Source organism: Caretta caretta, chromosome 1 (assembly GCF_965140235.1).
Source record: "Caretta caretta isolate rCarCar2 chromosome 1, rCarCar1.hap1, whole genome shotgun sequence".
NCBI classification, from domain to species: domain Eukaryota; kingdom Metazoa; phylum Chordata; order Testudines; family Cheloniidae; genus Caretta; species Caretta caretta.
Window position 1 is genome coordinate 78,774,329 of NC_134206.1, and position 19,130 is coordinate 78,793,458.

Consider the following 19,130-nt stretch of genomic DNA (forward strand, 5'->3'; position numbering starts at 1 on the left):
CATAATTTGACAAGCTTTTAGATTTCAATTGAATTGCATTTTCTGATGGAAAACTCTTACAACGTAAGCTGGTCAGAAAAACTGATATAACCTCTCTCTGGCTTCTCTGACACTTATCTCTCTAGGTTTGTTTTTTTTACTCTGTCCCAAACTTAGTTGCAAAAATCATGTTCTAGTTTTATTCTCTGAAAATATTTTGGTTTGATGTAAACTAAAGGATTACAATATTTTATTGTAGCTAACTATTTTTGAGAAGTTCCTCAATACAATCGGATTAACTGTTATGTTTCAGAATGGTAAAAAGCTTTAATTTAAGTTTTAACTGAATTTATCTAAATGATGCTTTACAGGTATAGATTTAAATAACATTTCACCGATTGGAAGACAGCTAACTGTGCAACCTGGAAAAAGCAATGGTTGGTATAAAACAGTATCAAGTGACAAAATGAACATGCACTCAAAGGAATATAAGAAGTTTTTATTTAAGCTAACTGAACTCCTTTTTAAAAACAAGTTTGTTAGGCTTCAATACTGCCAGGGTGCTTGAGCACTTACCTATCTTTAAGCACATGAGTAGTCTCATTTAATGGGACGACTTAGTGCTTAAAGTTAGGCATGTATTTAGGCCCCAATTCAGCAAGGTATTTATGTTACTGTTTGTCTAGGAATAAATGTGTTCTACATGTGACTACATGTAGTATTACACGTAAAGTTCTGTTTATGCTTTGAAGCCCAAATTGCATACTAACTTAATTACATTATAATATAAAGATTCTTTGACATCCTCTCCCCTCCATTTTGTACGAGGTCACAGAAACTATTTTCTGAAACCTGTACATAAACACACAATTTTCAGGGTATTACATTGATTTTTCTTGCTTGATTTTTTTTTTTTTTTTTAAATGCCTTTCCCCCAGCTAAGGTGTGGCTGGATATGGTGCCATCTGGAGAGCTTGTGTGTAACAACCCTTTTCACTTATCCCTGAGCCTGATTTGCTCCATACACTGTAGCCAATTCAGGACCCCAGGCCTATAAGTTTTTCCCTTTTCCTCATGGCAACACATTGTGTTTCACTAATTTAACTAGCTATGTGTTAAATACAATTTAAAGTTAAACTTTTTACTTGCACTAGTTGACTAAGTTACTGTAGGCTAATTTCATTGTTTTTATTCATTGCAGCTGCTTGTCAGACAGTATTGTCTTTGCCTGTGGATTTTAACTTAGAAAAAATATTAGGTATGTCGTGTTGTACTTTATGTATGAATGTCTAAATTGAAAATCTATTTTGCATGCTGATTAGGAATGGAGATACAATGCACTGGAAACCTAGTGTGATTCAAAATTGAGTATTCATAGAATTGCCCAAAGTACAAATGTTGTTTTGGACCGATAACAGCTCCTTGTCCTGTGGAGCTCCTGCTCTAATTTAGACATGGCTCAGCAAGGGAGGACAAGAAACAAAAGGTGGAGGGATGGTGAATGGTAGGACAATGATGAGTGTACATAAACATTGTATTGCTATATTTTAAAAGATAGTATGTTAAAGTATGGGCCAGCATTCATAATGTAGACTGACTTGGAAGTTAGCTATGGAAGCCTAATAGTCTCAATTGCTAGATTGGGTTTGCATGACCATTTTGCAGGAATTTAAAAACTGCATACAGTAACCTCATGTTTATCATTGGTATAATGGAAGACCACAGGTCTTGAATCAAAAGAAAATATCCATGCTTTCCTAGGCTACACAGACTAGGAAGACTGTGCATACTATCTGCACTGCACACTGACCTATCTAAAGGAAATGTTTGCTTTTTGTGAAATACTTAAAAAGCAGGAGTTATGTAACAGAACTTGGGTAGGAAGAGCTCAATAAGCTATTCTAGACCAGTCCATCTTATTCCCTTTACCTTTAGTTGGGGCCACATAATTCATGAGTTACTACTTCCTGGTCACATCCACTGTGTGACTGACACAAACAGCTCATAGGGAAAAAGTAAGTGAGAAACAGCACAACAAAAAAATGCAATTCAACCTCATCCCAGCATCCTGATTTTTACAGATGGAGTGCTTTTACCAAGAATAGTTCTTTGAGTGCTTGTTCACGTCGATTCCAATCAGGTGTGCACGCACAGACACCTCAGGCGAGAGTCCGGGAGGCCATTATTTGGCATGGGCTTGTGGCATACGCTGCAAGACTTAAAGCCTTGCGGCATGCCCCAGAGCTCAAGAAGGGGTAAGGGGACCGGGAAAGATCCCGCTCACAAACACTTATATTAACTATAACTATACTATCAGCAAACAACTAGAAAACAAGAACAACAACTAGACTAGATAACTGCACTAAGGGAGGACTTGCAAAGCAAGCGAGCCACAGTTCCAGCGGCCGTGATGGACGGTAAGAAGGAACTGAAGGGGGTCGGGTCGGCAGGGTCATATATTGAGTGCCAGGAAGGTGCCACCGAGGGGCTCCCCAGCTGACTCGACGGGAACTGCTAGGGGAAAAACTTTCCAGTGACCGTGCACGCGGCGTGCACACACCTGATTTGGAATGGACGTGAACAACACATCTTGAAGAACAACAGTTACGAGAAGGTGAGTAACCGTTTTTCCTTCGGCGTTGCTACAAAGCATGACCCAGCCACTGCAAGGAGAGATGGTGCAGGACCCAAGGAGCAGAGGGAGGAGCCAGCTTATAGGTGCAGAATATTTCTTTCAGTCTGTCATCTGGTGGTGGGGCTTTCAACCCATAGCAACACACTGGATGGAATATTTAGAATTTTCAGCTTATTACAAATAAAATTACCAGTCTCTATCTCTACCATGGTTTTGTGACTCCATCCCATTGCTGAACTACATTGGTGGATGGGGTGGGACTTACCCTTCTCTTTTGAGAACGGGAGCCTGATAGAAAATGGTTTATCTCTGATAGAACTCCACAAAGTGGCTCTTAAATTTTATCTGTCACCACCTCCGCTTTGCACTTCAGTGCTTCTCAAACTTTTACTGGTGACCCCTTTCACATAGCAAGCCTCTGAGTGCAACCCCTTCCCCCCTCCCCTTACAAATTAAAAACACTTTTTATATATTTAACACCATTATAAATGCTGGAGGCAAAGCAGGGTTTCGGGTGGAGGCTGACAGCTTGCAACCCCCCCTGGAATAACCTCGTGGACCCCCTGAGGGGTGCCGACCCCCAGTTTGAGAAGCCCTGCACTAGAACATGGTAATAGGGAGGAAAATACTGATTGCATCCTTAATGATACTTCTGTTAGACAGACTTGATTCAGTCTTCCGTTCAGAAGAGTTTCCAGCCTTCTGGCTGGGTACTTCCTGCCTGTACATCTTTTCTTGGGTAAGATGGCCAGAATGTGCATTCCACTGCATACAGGTTGGACAATCAGGGATGGTCTAGATAATACTAAGTCCTGTCATAAGTGCAGGGGACTGGACTAGATGACCTCTCGAGGTCCCTTCCAGTCCTATGATTCTATGGGAGTTCTGTAAGCATGATCATTTGAAATGGCAGCTGTCCGAAAAGCCTTGTCCACACAAGCAGAATAGTTTAACAGAAACTATTCAACATTGTCATGACTGAACTGGGGTTGATACATTTGGACCATCTTCCATGTGTGGGAAAAATCACATTACAGCAAATTTTAATAAACCCAGCGTTTATGGGGGGAAAGCCCTGACTTTATATTAACCTTGTTATAACACTGCTTAGTCTAATGCCCACAGCATGGCTAAAATATTATTAACAATTTCAGCAGTTACAGAATTCAGTGGCTGTTTATGATTGTGCAGACGAGGTCCTTGTCCCCTTTGTTCCCCCATACTTTTTCTGTAGACAGAAGAAATAAGACAAGACTGGCTAATTAAACTTGCCAACAAACTTTTTCTTTTTTCTTTAGGTGAATATTTTAGAACAGAAGAATTTGCAGACCAGTCTCAGGAAAGCCTAAGCTCCTCATCACTGAGAAGAAAGCTGTTTTTAGATGAGAATGGAAGTGTATCTGAGTGTTTGTCTCTTTCTCCACAAAGCCCTTGTAATAATCCACCAGCATCACTTGGAGTGCTATGTTCAATAGATATTTCTCCAGCCCGGTGCAGAAGCCCTGTGGAAACATCTAGTTCAGTAAGAAGCCTTTTCATTTTCTTTGTGTATGTGCTGATTTAGCTGGTACACATGAAATTCTCTGAAGCAGCAAAAACAACAAGGAGTCCAGTGGCACCTTCAAGGCTAACAGATTTATTTGGGCATAAGCTTTCGTGGGTAAAAAACCCACTTCTTCAGATGCAACATTTTTACCCACGAAAGCTTATGCCCAAATAAATCTGTTGGTCTTTAAGGTGCCACCGGACTCCTCGTTGTTTTTGTGGATACAGACTAACAAGGCTACTCCTCTGATTCTAAAGCAGCAGAACCACTTCTGATTGTGTCTGATCAGATTTCACCAGCTGAAGTGCCGCTTTTGAATAGTCTACACAACTGAAGTAATTAAAGAGTGGTGTTAATACCAAGGGTCCTGGTCAAATTCCAATTTTGGAACTAAATTGTGCCTAACTAAAACTTCATGTTTTTTAACATAAAATTTATGCTTTTCTTTCCCTATCAAATTGTTGTGTAGTCCTGATATTCACTGTTGAAGAGCTGCTATTTTCTCTGCCCAATGTATTTGTGTCTGAATGATATTGACGTAAGAGAATGAGAGGGAATGATTCGAATATGAATAGCTTGTGAAGTCTCTTTGATCTTTCCATATAGGATGCACTTTACAGAAAGACTTTATTGGCTGAGATCATATTGCAGCCATGCCTTCGTAAACTCATTAAGTTTGCATACCAAAAATATCATCTTAGTCCTGGGCTTGATTAGTACCTAAAACACCATTTGGTGTATATAATTGCTCTAGTTGCTTTCCCTTAAAGTTGATCTGCAAAGAAGAAAGATTTGTGCCCTTCTTTCTTTCTTTCTTTCTTTTCTTTCTTTCAATTGTATAAATGACCCAGTGTACCTAAAAGGGGGTTGTTCTGTTCTTGTTTTAAAAAAACAAACACTTCGGAAATATTGGGATTGTAAAATCTGGTCTTCCCTGAGTTTGCAGAGAACTTGGTGGTCTGAGTGAGGTTGTGGACTTTCTTTAACCCTTAATTGAAAGGGAAGTGTTGAATGTTAAAGATCCATTCTCCAAACAATAGTTAACTTTTTGTTAACAAATCTGAATAAAAATCACGTTCCTTCTCAGACAGGGTTTGCTTACTTTCTTGGTGTATATCCTAAACCTACTAATTCTCTAGTAATCCATAGTATTTCTGGGAAAAGTAGGCAAAACATGATTTTTAATTAAAAAAAAAAAAGAAGAAAAGCAGAATGTCTGAGGAAAACTTTACAGATATTTATATGTAGTTAGGGCTTTTGTTTTTTGGGGTTGTTTGTAGCAATTTTCAAGTTTTATGTAGATATATAAAATATAGGTGGATATATAATATATTAAAATATAGGGGCTTTCTGCTTATGTATACTGTAATGAGTAATCTCACTGTAATGTTCCCTAGAATGCTTTAACACATAATGCTTCAAACAACATGACTTCAGAGCACCCTAGGGAACCTTAAGTGCACAGCAGCAGGATCTTCATGGACCAGTTAACATGCAGCATGTTTAGTGCACTTTAGAAATCTCTCCCCTGTAGTCTGCATTACTTCTCTGTGTAAACAAGCCTTAGATACAAGTAACCATTTGTGGTGATTTTCTGGTATTCAGTGGATGAACTCCAGTTTCTCTTCCCTCCCCCGCTCATTTGTGTCAAGGGTGTTTATGGAATAAAACCAAAAATCAGAAGCCCTATACATAATAAAGCAAAAAAGGCACTTTTTTTACACTTCAAAGTAGAATAAGTATTTTCCTTGAAAGGGTGGTATCGTATTACAGAACTGCCATGTTTACAGTGCTATTTACTCATTTGTGATCTTTGTTCAGAACTCTTAGATCTAGGAATGTAAAATACAGATGCACCTCTGGCATGCTTTAATATACAAGTGAATTGGAAGTGAACTACAAGTGAACTGGAAGTCCATCAATTTCTTGAGCCATCAGTTTCCAACACAAACTCACTTTAAATGAGACCTTCAACCAGCCAGGAGCATATTATACTAAATGAAAACAAGATCACAACTAAGGCATGAATGTCTGAACGTTATTTTTCTTAGCTCCAACTCACATTTTCTGGTGATGTGCAAATTGCTACTTCCTGCTGAGATTAGATCTAAACAAAAGACTTTTGCTGGCATAGTTATGTTAGTCAGAGATGCTATGTCTGTGGTCTCTGACCATTATAACTGTGTTGGCAAAAACGCTGAGTTATGTACTGTGCTTTTTCCAGTAGAACTTATTTTGTTAGGGGGCTTGAATAAGCTATTTTGGCAAAACCGCAGTTTTGCCAGCAAACTCTGTGTCCACAAAATTACTACTTTACCAATACAATATGTGGGTTATACCTATGACAACAAACTGTTCCTACTGTAGATTTGGCCTGAGATAAGAGCACAGCTTCTTCTGACTCTTTCAGATGAAAGGTCTGTTTTGGTTGACTTCAAAGTTATGTCCTTCAGATAGTGTGGATTCTGTTAAAATATCCAGTGGTGTCAGTGTGCAGTCTACTCAATCTGTCACTGCATTGGGGGCAACATTCCATTCTGCTTTGGGGTGTCTGCCATTTGGGAGATGAAATGTTGTAGGCATAACAATAATACAAATACTAAACAGTAATTTGGCTGTTGATTAGGAAAATCCTTATACAGTAGTCTGGCTCCTGTTAGTTCTAATATGATTGATAACATAGTCTTAATTAGTACTCCTCTTTGGAAGCATTGGATTTCCTATGAGGCATCATAAAATCCAACTGGAGAATTTCAAATGGAATATTGCAGCAGTGAAATGCTTGATTGAGAGTGTCAGTGAAGCAGGAATAGAATTATTTTCCCAGTAGCACTACTTTCAAGTCTACAAATTTGTACATCAGTCTATAAATTTATATTATGTAAAAGCTAATTCTTACTCTTTGTATTAAAGGGTCAGTTTTCCTCCAGTCCTATTCAGGGAGGTACAAGGGCATACAGTCTGGGAAGCATTACCAGTCCCACGTTTCCAGAGAGGTCCCCTGCAAATATTGCTTCCCCTACTTTTTCTCCAATTGCTTTTCAGATAAGGAAGACACCATTGTCAGGTATGGTTTGACTTTATATAGTCTCCTTTCATGCAGCTTGTATTTCTTGTGATGAAAAAACGATCCATCTAGAGGCAGGTACTTGGCTTGATAGTCCAGTGGTCTCATCTAGTATGGCACGTGGCATGTTGAACAGTAAAGTGTCATCAATGTAAATGTATAAAATGTTTACCTGAACAGAATTACTTAGAAAGTGCAAAAAAATAAATTTTTTAGTGGGAAAAAGTGGAAAAAGGAATCATGAAAACTCATAGTATGAAATAAAGTAAAGGGGAGCAATATGATCTGAGGAGAAGGGTTTTGTTTGAAGTTACGTATCAAAAATAAGATGAGCAGTCAGAATTGTTGTAGGAAAAACTATTTTGATAGGGTTAGTGTCTTACATTTGAGCCCTGATCCCCATAACTAGATTAAGCTGAGATTAAATGAATTCACTAGTTTAGAAACCTAGTGGATGCTTATCCATATCAGACTCCATAATTTGTTGCAATTTGGCAGTATTGGTAGTCTGTGTTCTGTAAAATCTTAGTCTGTTTGCATAGCTGATTCAGTCAGAACCTGCTATGAGATACTTCTGCAAAGTTATGTATAAAGTCTGAATAGCTACTTTCCACTTTATACCTGATTGTATAAAGTTCTGATAATTTTCACCCTAACTAATGTGTTCTAAGAAATCTACAGTACTTGCCTAGTATGGATTTTAGGTTATTGGACTGGAAGCATTTTGAGGTAAGGGACTGTTCATTTTGACACAATTTGGTACTGCCATTTGAAAACCTGATCCAGGGATCGGCAACCTTTGGGACGCGGGGGCCCGCCAGGGTAAGACCCCTGGTGTGCTAGGCTGTTTTGTTTACCTGCCGCGTCCACAGGTTCGGCTGATCGCAGCTCACGCTAGCCATGGTTCGCCACTCCAGGCCGATGGGGGCTGCGGGAAGCCAGGGATTGCCAGGTCAGGGATCGGCAATCTTTGGCACACAGCCCGCCAAGATAAGCCCCCTTGCGAGCCGGTTTGTTTACTTGCCGCGTCCGCAGGTTCGGCCGAGCGCAGCTCCCTTTGGCTGCGGTTCGCCGATCCAGGCCAATGGGGGCTGCGGGAAGCGGCAGCCAGCACATCCCTTGGCCTGGATCTGCGAACCGCAGCCAGAGGGAGCTGCGCTCGGCCGAACCTGCGGACGTGGCAAGTAAACAAACCGGCTCGCAAGGGGGCTTATCTTGGCGGGCTGTGTGCCAAAGATTGCCGATCCCTGACCTGGTCTCTGCAGTAGTAGACCTTTCAGAGAAATGAAAGCTTTAGGTAAGCAGGATTAAAATTTGAAAGTATGATGGCTAAACGTGTGTGTAACAAGTATAACTTTTAAAAATAGTTGTATCAAATGCCTTTAGTGCTAGGAGATGATACTCAAGAGAATCACCGCTTAGTGTGGCTGTAGTTGTTCTAGTGACTTCTGGTCCTAGGATTCAGACTGTTAGCTTTTCCTCCATCTGATATCTAATGAATTGAATTATTCTGTTTTTACTATGGACAGAACAAAGAAAGTTGACTTTTCGTTCTCCGGATGTTCCGTCTGCACCAGTCTCAAACAGAATGACACCCCCAAGTACTAGAAGTCCTTATATAGATGGCTGTTCTCCAATTAAAAATTGTTCTCCTATGAGACTTGGAGCATGCAGAGGGACTGCACAATATCAAACTTCCCTTATTAGGATACCATTTACCCTTGAAAATCACAACGAAGAGGCAGAAGACAAAGAGAATGCCCTACCTGCAGAAGTTCTGTTACCACAGATGGACACTGGAGTAAATTTACAGCAGCAGGATGGTGATACTTTTGCACACGGTACACATCTAGTTGTGGCAACTGTATCTATTTCACCAGATCACTCTGAAGCTTGTGAACAAGGACTGGCATCGTTGCAGGATATAGAAGGTTTAAAAGAAAATAATACTGTTGATATGGTTGATACAGTTGAGGTGTCAGATGAGAACACTTGGGTTAAGGAATGTGTTGGTAATAGCAGTATGCCAATGACCAGCTTCATGACAGGAATTACTTTCAGTATTGAAAGCTCTCACATGTGCATATCACCTCTTGCGGAAAGCAGTGTAATTCCTTGTGACAGCAGTAGTATTCAGGTAAGGGTTTTTGTTTTATTTAAATAATTTAGTAAATTATACCCCAAGTTTAATCTCTCAGTTTTCACATTTGTCCCTCTACAATTCTGGATATACTTTCTGTCAGCTCTTATCTGATGGGGTGTAAACACTGAATTGTGTGACTTAAAGCTTGTTCTATTTGACTGGCAACACAGCAATTCAAGGAAATATTTCTTATGCTACCACAGTAGTAAATGTGGATTAATCCCAAACTACTTGGATTCTGGTTGACCAATTTACTATCTCCTCTTGTTTCTAATGAATCTGCTGCAGTTAACTAAGTTATTACATAATGCAGCCGCCTTTTGCTTTTTAAGTCACAAATAGATTGTCAATTTTATTTAAGCCTGCAATTGTATTATCTTGTAAAATATGCAAGCCACACACATCTAGCCATATCACCTTGTATAGGAGGTCTCCAAAGAAGTCCTGGTTTTTGAAGGTAGTGAAGAAACAATGATGATAGTAGTAGGAACTGTCCTGCTGAAGATGCTGACACCTTAATATTTGAAAAGTTCTGAGTTGTGACCATTAAATGTCCAACGGGCATGTACTTGTACTCACAAGTATTTCCAATTTGCCTATTTAACTTTCCCTGAAGTTTCAATCAGATAATAGTTTAGGACAGAAGTGACTCTAAGCATGCATTGTTAAACAGTTGCCAGATATCACCTTTAGATGTGGCTGTATTTCAATGGTTCATATTTTAATCAGTGATATGTATAGCTTGTATGATAGATTAAGTTTATAAATACAATATGAAAGGATTATGAAGTAGGGGCAATACAAATGTAAATTAAAATAAGTAATGCACAAGAAATAGGGGAGCTTATCTGGAACTGAGTACATAGGATATTAATTCCTGGCTTTTGTTCCTAGGTGGACAGTGGGTATAATACACAGACATGTGGAAGCAGCATTATGGATACAGTTGGGGCTGAGAACAATTGCAGAGACAATAATGTACATTCTTATGAGGCTCAGAACAAATCTCAGCTTTCCAGAACTAAGGTAGGAAATGCATAGAATGATATGTTTCAGAGTAGCAGCCGTGTTAGTCTATTTACAAAAAGAAAAGGAGTACTTGTGGCACTTCAGAGACTAACAAATTTATTTGATCATAATCTTTCGTGAACTACAGTTTATGCTCAAATAAATTTGTTAGTCTGTAGAATATGTTTTTCCATTTTCAATATCCATTCCTTCACACCACTCCCTGCTAGGTCAGGGATTTGACAGATTGTTTCTAAGAACTTGTGGGAACTTGTAGACAGCAAATTTATTTGGTCATAGTGTCAAGTATTAGATTAAACACATGGATCTGTAAAATAAAGAAAAATATACTGAAAATCCTAATTTTAAAATTCACGTGTTCTGATGACAGCAAAGGCTATTCCTGGGGGAATTCTGTGCCAAAAAATTAAAAATTCTGCATATGTTATTTGTCAAAATAATGTGGGTTTTTTTTGTTTGTTAAATGCAAAATGATCCACAATTACAGACCATCAGTCATGGATGAGAACAACGTTGCAGGATGTGCAAAATAATTTGTCCCCGTCTACATGCAGTTTTGTAGGGAATTCTCGAGCATGAGAACCTGGTGTAGCCGTTTTTGATGTCATGCAAAAGAACAAATATATCCCTTTTGCCCTTTAGTAACTTCATCTGGACCGGGCTGGGTATTTTGGGAAGTGCTTGGTTCTGATTGTCCTGACATTTTAGTGACTTCTTGATAAATGTTTTATTTGCCCTCAGTCTTTTATTTTTTGTTGTTGCTGTTTTTTAATGGGTAAGTAAAATAAATCCTGATCTGTAATCTAACTCCATTGGGCCACTTTGGCACAGGAAAAAAAGTGAGAAAGCACATAGATCTCCTAGCTGAGGATTCCCTTATGGTCCTTTATAATAAGGCTCCTTTACATCACTCTAGCAATGTAAAGGAGCCTTAAAACTTTTCCGTGTTTTATGCTTCTGGGGGGAATTGGCTGAGAATGGGAACAGTTAGTTAACAATAGGAACATTTAACAATGTTACTATTCAGGCAGGCTGCTACATTTTTGTCTCAGAGAATGAGATCAATTAACGATCAATAGCAACATTAACAATGTGTTATTTTCACATTTAGAACAATCTTTTATTTCAAACATTGAAACAGTTTTGTAGGAATGCACAGAGCAGACTCTTATTCTTCCACACCTTATCCCATCTCAAGCAAAAACTGACTGAATTTTGTTTCAATCCAATCCCTGTTATAAAATGAGCCTCCATGCAGTTTAAGGGATAGCACTGGCTGATTGCATTTCTAACTCTGGCAAAACAGCTGCTTGCTTCCTTGCAGTGAAGGAACATAGGCAGGCAGGCTACTACATTTCTGCCTCGGGGGACAGAGCCTGTCTCATGCCTAACAACCCCAAGTCCCCCATGCCCGGCAAGCCACTCTGTTGCAAGTCTCTCTGGCTTGTTCACACACATGCACGCCCAGTCCACTCCACCCCCGACGGTGATTAATGTCTCCCAGGCAGGTGCGTACGTCCCGCCCCCGCAGTGATTTGCGTCTCTGATGGCTGCTCCAGGTGTGCTGGAACAGATGCGCCGCCTAGGCTGTCCAGGAAGAGGCACGCGTCCCCAGCAGATTTCTTCTTCTTTTTTCTGCATGGAGGGATAGATATCTGATCACCATAACAATTCCCTGCCTGTGCAGGCGTGCAGAATTCCATCAGGAGTAAAAGGCACTGGGGGCTCGGGGAGAACTTGGCCCAGTGTTCTTTGCAAAAACATTGGTGAGACTACAAATGGACAACGTGCCGTCCCTGGGTATCTTAAAAGTTCCATGGTGTTGACTTGATTCAGTATGCTGAGGAATGTCTTTAAGAGAATTTTTCAACTTGAGATCTCTACTTCCACTTGTGATCTCATTGTACAGAGGCAAGGGAAAGCAACAAACACATAATACAGTTTCTGAGAATAGTGAAAGGGGATATATTAGACTAAAACAAAGGGGAATTATTCAGTTCTTCAAATGTTTGTATGTATTCCACTCTTGGTACACCTATGCCCTGTGTGCATGAAATCAGATTATATTGCACAGCAGTGTCTGTTGGGGCTGTGTCTGCAGCTTGAATGCCCTCAGACATCCCCACCCAAGGTCAGAATGGGTCCGACTGCCCTTCAGTTCTTTCTTACCATCCATGGCTGTGAGACAGAACCCTGCAGTGTCTGCATCACTATGTGCTTTATGAAGCAAATAAACATATCTTTGTATTGTTAGTTAGGTGTTAAATTAGTTACTGTTAGTGTGTACAGGGTTGGTACATCTGTTGGCAAAAACACCCCCAAGCTTCTGTTAGTGTTAGGAATTTTTTCCTCTGTCTGAACCAAAGGTTCTATCTACACTTGGAGCTGAGGGTGTGATTCCCAGTTTGTGTAGCTAGCATGCTAAAGAGAGTAGTGAAGCATGGGAAGCAGCAAGTGGCAGCATAGGTTAACTGTGCTGAATATGTATGCACAGGATTCAGATGGGTTTGTATTTGGCATGGCTAGCCTGTGCCACTGCTACCGTCTGTGCCACCCTGGCTATATTACTGTTTTGTGTGGTAGGTTGATAAGAGCTAGCCCAAGTATGTCTATGCAAGCTGGGAATCACACAACCAGCTCAAGGTGTAGACATACATAAAGTCTCCTGGCTTCAAGAACTGCCCTTCATGTGAGACAGCTGTGTTCTTTAACAATGGTCACTCAAGGTGCCTTTTTTGCCTCTGGGAAGGGCCTAGCTGGAAGAAGCAAAACTCTCACTTCACTCCCTCAAAGGGTGGCTCAGCCCAGAATGAGTCCTGATGACACCCTGGAGAACATGGTACATGACCAATGGTACTGGCCTATGAAAAGATTCAAGCCATGCCCAATACCAAATCTATGGTACTGATGTTTACTCTCTCAGGACTGATGATCTTGGCACCAAGGACATTGTTGGAGTTGTCCCCAGGGAACTGCCACCTAATAAGGCAATTCTTAGAAGACCACAAATGGACACTCAGGATCCTTTATCTGTAACATTTCAAAAGTGGGGTCAATAGCATATTTCCTCTAGATATGCAGAGTCCAGAATAGCTGGAATCTGCATATCTATTAAGATTTTTTTTTTAAAAAAAAGGAGTGTCCATTAGCTCTATGGCAGAGAATCAGCTGACCATCTCCTCCATGCAGGGCAACACCATTTTCTCCCATCTTGTGGTAGCTAGGCTTACGGGTCTCATTCATGTTTTTCCCCAATCAGTCACTTCCCCCCTAGGATCTCTGTGCAGTCCTAGCTGGGTTGATGGCAACTCCCTTTGAGCTCCTAATATCATTTGTCCTTGAAAATGGCCTTTTTAGTGGCAATTATATCAGCGTGGAAAATAGGAAAAATACAAGCGCTTAATTCTGGCCCATCAGATGCTGTAGTCCATAAGGAGAAGGTCACCCTTAGGCCCCACACTACATTTTTACCCAAGGTAGTCTCAGACTTGCATTTGAATCAAATGAGTCATGTACCTGTGCTCTTCCCTAAACTCCACTCCCACCAAGAGGAAGCCAAATTTGCATACCCTGGATGTGCTTAAGCCTCTGTTATTTTATCTGGATAGGACCAAAACGTTTAGTTTTCTTTTGACTAATTGTAGCTTTTGCAGGTTGGATGAAAGGTCAGGCATCTTCCCAGAGGCTATCTAAGTGGGTGTCTACTTACTTTAGGGTTTTATGAGCTAGGCAAATTAGATCCTCAGTGCAGGTTAGGGCTCACTCCACTAGAGCTGAGGTAAATCCTATGGCTTTCTTGAAAAGTGTAACCATCTCTGAAATCTGAAGGTCTTCAGTGACCTGGGGATCTGGTCATATATTTACATGACATTATTCCCCAGTTGAGGCATCAGGATCTAATACCCGTTTTGGCAGAGCGGTCCTGCAGTTGATATTTGAGTAGCTATTGAGCAAGTACATTCTATACATCAGGTCAAATCTTGAGAATCATCAGCAGAGAAATATGTATGGAGAATCACATGAAAGCGAATGGTAACTTTGAGATATTGTCTATGTGTATTCCATGACCTGTCTTCCTTCCCCACTACTACAGAGTCCCCTTTTACCCCAAATCTGTATTTGTGCAGGAACTGAGGAGCAGCTGGCTCTGCTCTGCCCTTTATGCCCTTGCGGGGAGGGGGAAATGATGACACACACGAGCGATCAGGGCATGCCTCTCCCCCAATGGACACTGCAGGCCAAAAGCATCCAATCTCACTCACACAGGGTGCATGTGCACCAGAAGTTGACAACACCTCTAAGAACCATAGTTACTATAGGGGAAATAGGTGTTTTTTATTTCTGTTTTAATTTTCAGGAAGGGATGAAGATAAAACTGTTTTATACTGGTGATCTGAAACTTCCAGTTACTTAACCCCCAAAATGATTCTTTATAACAAGGAGACAAGATGGTTGAGATAATGTATTTTATTGGACCAACTTCTGGTGGTGAAAGAGACAAGCTTTCTAGCTTGCACAGAGTTCTTCTACAGCATGTGTAAGCTCTCTTTCATCATCAGAAGTTGGTCCAATAAAAGATATTGCCTCAACCACCTTGTTTCTGTAATATCCTGAGATCAGCACCCGTTATAGCAGGGACTGATTCAAATGAAGTGAGGTCTGAATTGTTAACTTATTGAAATGAGAATTTTTGAAAGAATGATAATAAAAGAAATTTGTTTACAAACCTAGGAGTTTCCTGTTTTAAACCATAAAGACAATCAGCTGTTGAGGGCAAAGTCTCCAGAGATTCAACCATGTTTCCATAAAGTAAAAACATACAATACATTATTCAGCCAAAATGCAACTTGCAACTTTTCTACTTGGAAACATACCAACGAACATCAGATTCAGGGATTACACAAAAATGGTATGTGGATTTTTATGGAGAACTTAAAATGCTATTGGCTGGTACCTGTTAATAATTTATCTTGTAGGACCTGAAGAATGATGAACACAGTAATACTACAACTGAGTTCAGGGAGCAGACCAAACTGCTGCCTTGCTTGTTTCATATGTATTATAGGGAGCTGGGAAGCAGCAATCTATACAGGTTCTCCTAACCCACATCCACTGGACATGGAAAATTAGGGAGGCTGTGAGCTGGACTTGAAACAAAAATTGATAGCATTTTTTCTTTTGAGCTGTTTCTGTGAACACTAGTGGCAGGTTTCTAGAGGTGTCAAATTGTTCCCAAATCTTAGCTGTACCAGCTTCAATAGAAATACACTCTACATTTTAGCAACCTTAGAATGGGTGAATATTTAGCAGTTTCTTAATCTAATGTTTCCATGTTTGGACACTGGACAACATTCACATTAGGGCTCTTAATTAATCGCAGTTAATTCATGCAATTAACTCAAAAAAAATTAATCATGATTAATCGCACTGGTTAAACAATAGAATACCAATATAAATTTATTAAATATTTTGAATGTTTTTCTACATTTTTATATACATATTGTATTCTGTGTTGTAATTGAAATTAAAGTGTTTGTTATTCTTGATTACAATTATTTGCACTGTGAAAGATAAACACAATAAATACTATTTTTCAGTTCACGTCATGTAAGTACTGTAGTGCAATCTGAGTCGTGAAAGTGCAATTTACAAATGTAGAATTTTTTTGTTACATAACTGCACTCAAAAACAAAAAATGTAAAACTTCAGAGCCTACAAGTCCACTCAGTCCTACTTCTTGTGCAGCCAATCACTAAGACAAACAAGTTTGTTTACATTTACAGGAGATAGTGCTGCCCACTTCATATTTACAGTGTCAACAGAAAGTGAAAACAAGCATTTGCATAGCACTTCTGTAGCCGGCATTGTAAGGTATTTACATGCCAGATACGCTAAACATTCGTATGCACCTTCATGCTTTGGCCACCATTCCAGAGGACATGCTGATGATGCTTGTTAAAAGAATAATGCATGAATTAAATTTGTGACTGAACTCCTTGGGGGAGAATTTTATGTCCCCTGCTTTGTTTTACCCACATTCTGCCATATATTTCGTGTTATAGCAGTCTCGGATGATGACCCAGCACATGTTGTTCATTTTAAGAACACTTTCTCTGCAAATTTGACAAAACACAAAGAAGGTACCAATGTGAGATTTCGAAAGATAGCTTCAGCACTCGACCCAAGGTTTAAGAATCTGAAGTGCCTTCCAAAATCTGAGAGGGATGAGGTGTGGAGCATGCTTTCAAAAGTGTTAAAAGAGCAAACACTCCGATGAGGAAACTGACTCAGATAATGAAAATGAACATGCATCGGTTTGCACTGCTTCAGATCATTATCGATCACAACCTGCCATCAGCATAGACGTATATCCGCTGGAATGGTGGTTGAAGCATGAAGGGACATATGAATCTGTAGCACATCTGGCACATAAATATCTTGCCACACCGGCTACAACAGTGCCATGAGAACGCCTTTTCTCATTTTCAGGTGACATTGTAAACAAGAAGCGGGCAGCATTATCTCCTGCAAGTGTAAACAAATTTGTTTGTCTGAGTGATTGGCTAAACAAGAAGTAAGACTGAGTGGACTTGCAGGCTCTAAAGTTTTACACTGTTTTATTTTTGAATGCAGTTATTTTCTGTATGTAATTCTACATGTGTAAGTTCAACTTTCATGATAAAGAGATTTCACTACAGTACTTGTATGAGGTGAATTGAAAAATACTGTTTCTTTTGTTTTTTTACAGAGCAAATACTTGTAATCAAAAATAAATATAAAGTGAGCACTGTACACTTTGCATTCTGTGTTGTAATTGAAATCAATATATTTGAAAATGTAGAAACATCCAAAAATATTTAAATAAATGGTATTCTATTATTTAACAGTGTGATTAATCGTGATTAATTTTTTTAATAGCTTGACATCCCTAATTCACAAGAAACCAGTTTGAGCTATTGGAAGATATTCTGGGGATATTATGTTCTACAGTCTCTGTAAATTCACTGTTCTCTAAATAAAGCAAAAAGTAGATTAGATTTTGCAACACAGCCATTTAGTATACATGTAACCTAGACATTGCCCATGAACAAGTTTGCCCTGATCAGCACCTCTAGTTTTCATCCACCAATATTTCTTCCAGACATGGGCCCTCAAATGCTTAGTTAACATCTCACGGACGGGGCGGAGGGGGAGGGGAGTTCATGTTACATCAAAATATCTGCTGTGAAATTGCCAGATGGTGGTGTGAAGCACACAGTATAGTTCTATTTCCATAACTACAGTATTGGTAATCCTTATTTATTCATTGTGCACTCCATAACTAGCTCACACTTCCCTCATAATCTTTTCCTGAATGTGCAAAAGAAAACTTCTCTTTTGAGTGTGGTCCGATGGATTTAAGCACAGAAGTGGCAGTGAGGGACTCCTCTGGGACTTGTTTGATACCTAGTTCTTTACCAAAAACTTTACCTCCTTATCCCCTGCCCTTGCTTGTCATCTGCCCACTCTAGTGGACAATTGTCAACCACTCCTTTTACTTTTATCAGTTCTTGAGAGTACACAGTGACCAATTTTTATCTTCAGTTTCTAACCTCATTGCTTAAACACTTTTTAGCAGAATAGTATCTTGGAGTTTCAGTATGAAAATATTAGTTTTATTTTTGGCCACTGTATAGAAGCCACTCCTTTCTTCCTAGTTAACTATGTCTTTTCTATTGTTGCTGGTGCTCTCTCCCTCTTCTTTCTCCTTGAAATCTGCTGAGTATTTGAAACTGAACTACCCCATTCTCCTGCCCAACTTCAATAGCTGTGCAGGTGTCTAGTTGCATTCTTGCCTGTATCTGATAGTTTTCTTTCCCTGTTGATACTTCCTCTACACAAAGGCTTCTCCTTTATGGAGTTCCACAAGGATCTTTTCCCATATTCATTCTTTTTTACCAACTTCCTCTTCATCTATTCCACTTTCCTTCACTGTCCTCCGAATATAACTTGTGATCTTAATTTTCTTGCTCCTCTTCTCACATTTTCCTAGGTTCATAGATTGGCTTGTCAACCTCTCTGCAATATTGTTCATATTCTCACTTCCATATACACTGACATCTTAGCTAGGATTTCACTTTTTCAGCTTCCTTTTTCAGTGGTAATTCCCAAATCCCACCTCTGTGGACTATCGTATTTGCAGAATAACTTCCTGTCTGTTCTAAGGAATAAATCATCTCCATCTCAATCAACTCAACTAGCTCCTTATCAATTTCAATACGAAGAGAAGTTTGTTTTTAAAAACTTCCCATGGACTTGCCCTAATCACTCAGATATTTTCTTACACCATTTGCTTACAACCACTGACCTGTGGCCCTCTATATAATATCTACATTGCTGGTACCTCCTTTACAGTTTCTGATATTTGCAACAGTCTTCCCATATCTGCCTCAATTCTCTTCTATTTTGCCTCTACTTTGTGTTTTGTAATTTAACGCTGAAAAGCAGTTGGGGATACAGTTTGCATGAAAGATGCTATACAAAAAGTTGCTGTAGTCATACTGTATCGGGGGAAAAATTCAAGACTGACTAAGAAAAGTCTGATGATTCAGGAAAATAAACAGTGGCCATCACTGTAAGGGCAAATCCTAAATGAGAGAATGTGGAGGGACTCGATGAGAGAATATTTCTCAATTTTATTTTTTTTTTTGTTCTAGCAAAGCTTCCGGAATGATTTGACAACATTGAAAAT

General features: G+C 39.6%; 1 protein-coding gene across 5 annotated transcripts in view; it reads left to right on the forward strand.

The window, feature by feature from the left end:
* The window catches only part of BORA (BORA aurora kinase A activator), a 46,390-nt gene that overhangs the window by 25,101 nt on the left and 2,159 nt on the right, over positions 1 to 19,130 (forward strand). For 4 of the 5 annotated variants that reach the window (XM_048852084.2, XM_048852095.2, XM_048852105.2 and 1 more), the window contains 7 exons: positions 351 to 416; positions 1,181 to 1,237; positions 3,913 to 4,136; positions 7,074 to 7,227; positions 8,757 to 9,364; positions 10,265 to 10,396; positions 15,131 to 15,308. In XM_048852084.2, the coding sequence (XP_048708041.1) occupies positions 351 to 416; positions 1,181 to 1,237; positions 3,913 to 4,136; positions 7,074 to 7,227; positions 8,757 to 9,364; positions 10,265 to 10,396; positions 15,131 to 15,308 (1,419 nt within the window). The remainder of the gene's footprint in view (positions 1 to 350; positions 417 to 1,180; positions 1,238 to 3,912; positions 4,137 to 7,073; positions 7,228 to 8,756; positions 9,365 to 10,264; positions 10,397 to 15,130; positions 15,309 to 19,130) is intronic. The other variant, XM_075128974.1, reaches the window with a different exon arrangement.